The sequence below is a fragment of the Phaseolus vulgaris genome, chromosome 3 (assembly GCF_000499845.2).
Source record: "Phaseolus vulgaris cultivar G19833 chromosome 3, P. vulgaris v2.0, whole genome shotgun sequence".
NCBI classification, from domain to species: domain Eukaryota; kingdom Viridiplantae; phylum Streptophyta; class Magnoliopsida; order Fabales; family Fabaceae; genus Phaseolus; species Phaseolus vulgaris.
The window spans coordinates 5,039,921-5,049,238 of record NC_023757.2 but is presented as its reverse complement, the minus strand read 5'-3'; the positions used below and the strand labels follow the sequence as shown (position 1 = coordinate 5,049,238).

Genomic DNA, 9,318 nt, shown 5'->3' with positions numbered 1-9,318 from the left:
CAACCAGAAAAGGACTATGGAAATGACGGAAGTATCCTCTAGAAAAAAGAAAAAGACAAAATCTCGTCACTTTACTGGGATATTTTTTAACTATTATGGTGTGTAATAAAAAATTAAAACTATCAGAAGATTTTGTATGGAATTTCGTGGGTGTGAAAAAAGAGGGTACAGTACATTAGAAATCTCAACATTCCTCAATCATCTCAGGACAAATTTATGAAGTCCACATGCAACACGTGCTATGTTAATAACTAATAATATAATTTAACTTATACTTTATAGAGATTCACCTGTGTGTTGCTGCCAACAACAAAAGACATTTTTCATTTCAAAGTGGAATTTTATAATGATTTCTTAAAGCTCATAGAAAGTAACAAAAGAACATTAATGAAACCAATGATATCCGTTGTATAAGAATTCCTCAGTACTTGTTTATTACGATAAACCAGGTCACCAAAATAAGGACTTTTAAAGAGCTAAAGACCATGATACTCAGGCAATTAAGCTCTCTAACTTTGGGGTAAAACCTGATCAAATAAAAGTAACATGAAAGAAATAACAGTAACAGAAATCTAAACTATATGAACTGCAAGATGATAGCATATCAGGAGGATAGGGCAATCACTCTGAAAGACCAACACATTCTTCCCAAAAAGGTAGCTCCAAACTCTGCTTTTTTCCTTTAAGCCACTGCAGGCATGTCCTTGAGCCATGAATCTAGAGGTTTGCCAATGGAGTAAACAATGAAACCAATTTCCCTCAGCTTGTTGACATCAACAACATTGCGGCCATCAAAAACGAATGCAGGCTTCTGCATGCTGTCATGAACCTTTTGGTAATCAAGGTTCTTGAACTCATCCCACTCGGTCATGATGCAGATACCATGTGCATCCTTGATTGCCTCATAGGCATCCCAAACCACAGATACTTGCTTGTTGGAAGTGGGGCTAAGTGGTTGAAGATGGGCAGGGTGGTCCCAATCAAACTTTTTCATGGCCAAATCCCTCATGATTTGGTCCTCAGAAACCTGAGGATCATATATGCTCAATTTGGCCTTGTCTCCCAAGAGGCCCTTGCACACATCAATGGCTGGGGTCTCCCTAGTGTCACCAGTGTCCTTCTTGAAAGCAAATCCCAGAACAGCAATTTTCTTACCTGAAACTGTGTTGAACATGGAAGAAACCACACGGTTCACAAACCGGTTTTTCTGGTAGTCGTTCACCTTAATGACCTGTTTCCAGTAGTTAGCCACCTCAGGGAGGCCATTGCACTCGCAGATATACACCAAGTTCAATATGTCCTTCTGAAAGCATGATCCACCAAAACCAACACTGGCATTCAAGAACTTTGGTCCAATTCTTGAGTCTGTGCCAATTGAGTGAGACACCTGTGAGACATCAGCACCAGTTGCCTCACAAAGTGCTGACATGGCATTCACAGAGGAGATCCTCTGGGCCAGAAAAGCATTGGCTGCAAGCTTTGAGAGTTCAGCAGACCACAAATTGGTGCAAAGGATTCTATCAAGAGGAACCCAATGTGCATATACATCTCTCAGAGCATGAATAGCCTTTTGACCTTCTGGGGTTTCCCTGCCTCCAATAAGGACTCGATCCGGCTTAAACAAGTCTGCAATCGCTGTGCCCTCAGCAAGAAACTCAGGGTTTGACAGAATTGTGAAATTGATGCCTTTCCTGTTGTGAGTCAAAATCCTCTCAATTGCCTCAGCCGTTTTCACAGGCACAGTTGATTTTTCGACCACAATCTTGTCTGTTTTCGAAACATCAGCAATCATCCTAGCAGCACTCTCCCAATATGTGAGATCAGCTGCCTTGCCAGCTCCAAGCCCCTGAGTTTTTGTCGGCGTGTTCACCGAAACAAAGACAATGTCAGCCTCAGCAACATGCTTCTCCACATCAGTGCTGAAGAAGAGGTTCTTCCCCCTGCACTGCTTCACCACATCATCAAGCCCAGGCTCATATATGGGAAGATGGTCGCTGTTCCACGCATTGATTCGTGGAGCGGCAATATCCACCACCACCACCTCAACCTCAGGACACTTCAGGGCAATCACGGCCATGGTTGGCCCACCGACATAACCAGCTCCAATGCAGCAAATTTTCACCATTTTTTATTCTTGTCTAGCAGCCTGCGCCACAAAACACACACAATGATCCAAACTCAAAATAACGCATAAACAATGCAAATTCCAAACTCACTCCCAAACATATCAAGATCCAAAGCAGCATACAATTGAAAAGACCATAGATACAACAAAACTCGTCCACCAACATCATTTCCAAGAGAATGCTACGCAATCCCGACTATAACCACAGGAAGAACAAGATCCACACTTCCCATGCAGATCAAACACAGAAATACAAACAGATCCAGAGAGAGAAACAACATTAGATACGAAAATTCAAAATGTTAAACATATATGATTGAAATGTTCAGCTAATAAACACATGCAGACACACACATCACCAAAATATACTAAAGAAGAGACAAATGTGGAATCCAAATCCCCACATGATAAAAATTCAGACACCAGATCTAACAACACTATTCATACGGAACAAGCCAAACCGACAGATCCAGTGATCATCCAACCGACCCAAAATTAAAAAAAAAAAAAAAGAATCCCACATAAAAAAAAAGGTGGCAATTGGGGCCGAAACAATAACACCCAGAAGTCGAAATCGAAAGAAAGCAAAGAAACAGAAAATGGGTAGGAAAAAAAAAGTTACTTGCAGCCAAGAAAAGGAAAGAGATCAAAAGGGAAATAATGGAAGAAAGGAAAGACGAAAAGAGATGCATTTGCTTGGATGGGTGGAATTTACCTTGAATGATGAATGAAAGAGAGATCTGAAGTGAGAGAGTAAGAAGAATTAAGAGGGAGAGAGGGAGGGAATGAGAGGAATGAAGAGGTGTGAGAATTTATACAGAGAAACGAAGAGAGAGAGAGAGAGACAGTGGCAGTGAAAGATCAAGATCTAACCCGTCCCGTTCCGTAGACCATAGTTTTTTCCGTGACAAATGCATTACAATGTGCCTCACACGTTTTCGCTTTTCACTCCTTTTCTGCGTCTTCTCTTCTTACCCGCTAATTATTTCATTTTTTATTTAATTCCGCAAATTCTTCTTTAACTGTTTATCCATTACATATTAATTAATCGGATATTCTCTACTGTTCCTATCTAACAAACTCCAACTAATTTTTTTTAACTTTGTAAAAATAAAAAATAAAACTAATAAACATTATATTATATATTTTTATATAAACGAAATTTTTCATTCTTATTTCTATTTTATCCTTATATCAATATTTAATTTTATTTTGGTATTACAAGCTTGTTGTCATTTTTTATTTTTTTTTTCTAAAACATTTGGTATATCTGAAGGGACGATTTTGAATGGAAATAGATGATTCATTTTCAAATTTTAAATTTTGAATGATTTTGTGACTCAATTCATAATATAGCAATATTTACACTTTTATTTTTCTAGTACTTTTTTGTTTTTACTTTCCTATTTATATCTAGCATCTTTTTATTTTTATTTCTCTTGTACCATTTCAAAAGTAAAAAAAAAAAAAAAATTTGAATGCATTAAAAAAATAAATATTTTTAATATTTAAAATAGTTATTAATGAATAAAGAAATGAGTTTTTATAAAATAAAAATAAAAGATTAATAAATTAAAAATGTTTAGTTTTTTTTAAATAAAAAATTAAACCCCACAACAACATAAAAGTTGAATCTATAAACATAAATTAATATTTATTTTTATTATTATTAATGATGTAATCATGTTAATTTTAAGTAAAAAGTATATGATATAATTATAAAAAAATCAAAGTCAATTAGTATTAGTAGTGAACACACAGATAATATTAAAGTGCCTACTCATTTTTAAGCATTAAGTATACATTTACATTAATTTTATATTATTTTACTTTTGAAATAGTGTTAGATATGGAAATAAAAACAAAAAGGTGTTAAATAGGAAAATAAAATAAAAAGTGTTAGATGCGGAAATAAAGTGTAAATAGTGTTATATGAGGAATTGAATCCGATTTTGGTGTCTCGTTCTCTTAAATAAATAGAAGAATTATAGAAAAAAATTATAAATAAGAATATTTATAGTATTTATTATAATATATCTTAATAAATATAAATCAACATTTGTAAATTTACTATATAATAAAGTTGATTGCATTTAAATTTTCATGTGTATAAAGGACATTTAATTATTTAATTTCATACAAGTAGCAACATTAATTAATTGGAGTTGTGAAGAGTAGAAAAAACCAAACAATACAATTTAGTTCATTGCATAAGTTTCTGTGAAGAATTATATATACAAGTCGGTTACAAATTTTACTTTTGAACAAGAAAAAAATTGAAACTGCTTTCTACACAATTTGCGTTTCTTTTTTCTTTTTTTTTTAAGTTTTTATTATTCAAATCAAATTAATTTTATCTTAACTCAATCTAAGTTTTGTATAATGTAAAACTCGTTTTTCTTTCTTAACTAGATTGACTTTATAAGATTTTTAGTGTTTAACTAATCTAAATTTTGACATAGCATATCAATAGATATAATGTGTTTTAATTTAAACAAACATTTTCATAATTTTCTCAAGTTAATCTATTTATCTCTTTAATACGGATTTATTTATAACTAATAATTGAAATATCTATTAATCTCTTTAATAATTTATTTTATTTGTAACTTTTTAAAATTTTAAAATACTTGTGCAATCATGCAAACAATTCTCTGTTATTGATCTTGGATTTTGACACTATTGACAAATTTACTTAATTGATTATTTGCATGTGGTGGAATATATAGTATTTAATAAACATTCTCTTATAGTTTGCAATAAATGACGAACATAAAATTTGGGTTCTAATTACATAAATTTTACGAATAATAACTATATGGAGTTAGATTGAAGTCATCTTCCATTATTTCTTATTTTTTTCTTATTAAAAAGTAATAATCCTATCTCTTAATTGTCTTTTAATTCAAATGTCTTTTTTTTTAATTGGATAAATAAAAAAATAAAAAATTCTTATATTGACGTTGAAGTAGAATTTTTATTTTTTATTTTCTTTGGGAGAGTGAAGTTGAATTTAATACAACAAAACATTTTCACTTATCTAAGTAATAGAAGTATTTAATATTTTTTAATTTTTAAGCAAAAACAATAGCACAGCTTTTATCAGACTCTTCTATTTTAGGAAAAACCCTTTATATTGAAAATCATCTTAAAATTTCTTAAGACAATAACTATGTTACTTTAAAAATAATAATAGTTTTGAAAATATCCAATTTAAAGTATTTTCAATACACTTTACACACTTTTTTGATAATTTTTTCGAAAAGAAATATACGAGTGTGTGTTCTTTATCAAATATAAAACACTTTCAAGAAAAAACAAAAAGATGGACCCACTTAATATAGTTTCTTTTACCACATAGTCTTTCTCTATATATAAAACATTTATAAGTAACTGTAATATTTCTATAAAGTTATCTTTAAATAAACGATGAAAAAAAGTAAATGTGAAGTTTTAATTTAAAACTTAACACTACAAAATCATTAATTATAAACTAATTTTATAGAAAAAAATATAATTAATTGTTATAATAATCAAATTAAAAATTATTTTAAATAATTTATAAATTAATATTTTATTTACTATAAAATTAATGCAATCAATTTATTCATGTTTATTTGCCACCGTTCGCAATTTCATATCACATATTTAATGACAATTTTCATGGTTTATATTATACATGTATCTCTAAACCTTTTCTTGACAAGGAGTGAAAATTTCTTAATTCTTAAATTTAAGAAAAAATATTAAAAAATCTCACAATATAAAAATATTTCATATATAATTGTTGGATGTAAATTTTAACTATAAGTTGATACTATAAAATTAAATTAAACTTAAAATTCATTTTTTTAAGATCATATCATAATTTTTAATAACTTATTATATTTTATTGAACTGATTCATTATCAAATCACCTATGAAGCTCCGACACTCCTTTTAAATGGCGTGTCGGTGTCAGATACTCGGACACCGACACTCGTATGACACTTATAGAATACGTATCCGTGAAATGTCAAATTCAAAAAGTATTTGTTGGATTTCTGACAATTCTAGTACTGTTTTAATACAACTTTAAAAATGAAAAGTACATTAATTTTCTAAAAATTCAAATTTATTGTATAAATTTTTATTATAATTATAAAAATAAAAAACAAATCATTTTGAACTAGTCATAAAAAACATTTTTTTGTTCTAAAAAATAATCTAAAACATACTTGTGCACATAAATCTTTATTGTCAATTTATATAATTCATAATTATATAATATAAAGATTTGTCTCTCGTATCTTACATTTTAGAGATTATACGTATCTCCTATCTCCGTGTCTGTATCGTATCAATATCCGTATTAATATATATGTTACAAGGTTGTGTGTGATGTGTTATCTCATTGACAAAAAAACATTTCATAATATAAAATTATGTTTAAAATGTATTTCTTAGGAAAAATAAAATAATATATAAAACTACTATTTAAAACGTAATGCTTCAGTTTAAATTTTTTATTTGTTTCCGTTTCTCGAATTTTGAGGAAGCTTTGAATTTCAGAAAAGTAGTATGTCACATGGACAGAGAAATTGAGTACCGTGGAAGATATTTCAACACAACAAAAATGGCAGATGCAAAATCATGTACAAGCAATCGTTCTTAGATTAAATTGAAGATCAGGAGTCAAAAGAAAAAAAAATTCTATGTTGTTTAGTTATGGTGTTCTATTTATAAGTATATTAAGTAAAATAGTGTTAAATAATTTATTTAACTTATATATAAATGTTCTTTATGTAAGATAAATTTTTTTAGTAATTGTAGTTGTAGATAATTAGGGTCAATCTAAGAGAAAATTGGGTCAATATACTTCAAAAGGGGTTTGCTTATATTTCTAGATACAAAAATTTTTTATTTAGGAAGGAAAAAAATCTGTAGTGTGCAACAAAAATAAAAAAATTCCTAAAAAGCAAAAATAAAAATTGAGAGACTAATCTAAATAAGAAGATTATTGAGAAGACAAAATTAAACATATATTACAAAAACTAAAAGTGTTATTCCAAAGTTTAAAAACAACTGCATGTTTTAATTTAGTTTTAACTTAATTGTAATTTATTGTCTGTATTTACAAAAAAAAATAATTTTCTCCTTATAATTTTTCGTTCATGATCTTCTACGCAATTTTAATTTGTCAGTTTTTAATTACCCAAAACTTTGTTTAATTTTCAGTTTGTAAAAAATATATAAATCGTTATAAAGTTACATTTATAACAAGTTTATACAACTCCTACTCCACTAATATCTCAAAGTTTTATAATGTATAATATAATGAAAAGTTAGATATAATTAAACTGAAAATTGAATAAAATTATGAATGATTAAAAATTAAGAATCAAAATTGCTTAAATCCACATTAAAAAACATGATTACGGATGATTAAAAATTAGAGACTAAAATTGTAAAAAACAAAATCAATTTTTTAGGCTTTAGCTTTTTTGTTGAGAAATATTTTTTAATTTTTTTTAAACTGTTAAATTTTGAGCCTGAAGTTTATCAACTAAAAACACATGAGGATTTTCTTAACTGTTAGATGTTGGAAATATTTTTTACTTCAGTTTATTTATTGTTTTCAAAGTTTAAAATGATGTAAGTTATTTCTATACTACATAGCTTATTTTTATACTACGTATCTTATTTTTATTTTATTTTAATCAATTCATAGTTATATTTTTATCATAAAAAATAAATTTCATAATTATGTTATTAAAACTAGTGAAAAATACAAATTTTATCGCGCATGTTACGGTTCTTTTAAGCGTTACCAAAATTAAAATAACAATTAAAACAACATTTTTCGTTAAAACATGTTAGGGTTTTTTTTTTTTTTTTGAGTTTAGGAAAGTTTATATTCGACATGTTCCAATCGACTGAAGAATAGGAATGTCTTAGTAATATGAACAAGTGGAGATGTTGATGTCTTAGTAATGTGAGAATTGTGGGTTATTAGGGAGATGATTGTAAGAAGAATCGGGTGTTTTATAATAGTGGTATTTTATGTTATATGTATGTATTGTGAAATATGTTTTTAGAGATTATATAGCTCAAACATTAAACTACGACTCAAACAACGTTTAACTAGTAAATCATCATTGCATGCATCATTCAATGTAACACAAGTGTTATCATAGAAACTCAAGTCACAAAGTATATAACTCAAGTTTGAGATTTGAGCAAGAGAGGTCTAAACAATTATCTCTTATTTGAAAAAAATAACACTTAAATGACGAAAAAGTCAATCGTGCATTGATAAGTAGCAATGGTACATGAGATTTTGCAAGTTATGAGACCATGTTGTTACGTGTTATTGCTTAAATAAAATGTGGTCACTCAAGTGTGATGAAGTGGCGAAAATAGTGATCTTAAACTTGTTAGGTTATATAATAAAGTAGCATTACTCAAACATTGGTATGAAAGTTTAAATGACCTTAGTCAAATGATACATACTAGATGATCTTGATGATAAGATGGTGTTGATGATTAATATATGGTAATATTTATATGAAATTGATGAGTTGATATGCATGTGCCATATGATCAATGGTGACATTGAGATAGAGACATATGTATAATGTGATATTTATATAATATAATTATTCTTTATAAATATTTGTTGATGGATATTTAAAAAAATTCTCATTTGATACACTATTAGCAATAAAAATAAAGGTGAGATAATAGTTTTAAGAAAACTATTAATGATATTTAAATTGAATCAATTGAAAAATTAAGAAGAAGAAAAATAATACTTAGGCATATTTTATTTTGAAGTAAGGATTGTCTCCAACAACTTATTCATGGAAATAGTTTATTGAATCGCCTTTTCTTCTTTTGTACTCTTACTAAATCATATTATAAAGGCTTTATTAGGTAATTATTTTTCTATAGAAAGCGTAGAAAATAATTTAGCATAAAGTATATTAATTATATATAATACATCTTATAGTCACACACCTTGATTGCTATTGAAGACACTTTGTGTTCGTGCAAGATCTCTCATGTTCCAACTATAATGTGTTTTAAAAAAACCTAATAAGGTAGGTAGTTGTTCGTGTAAGAAATGATAGTTACTCGATAATAAGATTCATACTTAAGAAAAGTGTACTCAAGGATCAAATTTCTTATACAATGAGTTGTTGGGTAGGACC

General features: G+C 28.5%; 1 protein-coding gene across 2 annotated transcripts; it reads right to left on the bottom strand.

Annotated features, from left to right (window-relative positions):
- Window positions 1-388: 388 nt before the first annotated feature.
- Window positions 389-3,114, bottom strand: LOC137806387 (UDP-glucose 6-dehydrogenase 4). 2 transcript variants are annotated; one of them, XM_068606466.1, is made up of 2 exons: window positions 2,841-3,114; window positions 389-2,146 (listed from the first exon to the last, which is right to left on the bottom strand). In XM_068606466.1, exon 2 carries the CDS (start codon window positions 2,123-2,125, stop codon window positions 683-685), a length of 1,443 nt encoding a protein of 480 aa, XP_068462567.1. In that variant the 5' UTR covers window positions 2,126-2,146; window positions 2,841-3,114; the 3' UTR covers window positions 389-682. The 2 variants fall into 2 exon arrangements, with proteins under 2 accessions (XP_068462567.1, XP_068462568.1); XM_068606467.1 differs by lacking the exon at window positions 2,841-3,114 and adding an exon at window positions 2,249-2,529.
- Between the last annotated feature and the right edge of the window lie 6,204 nt (window positions 3,115-9,318).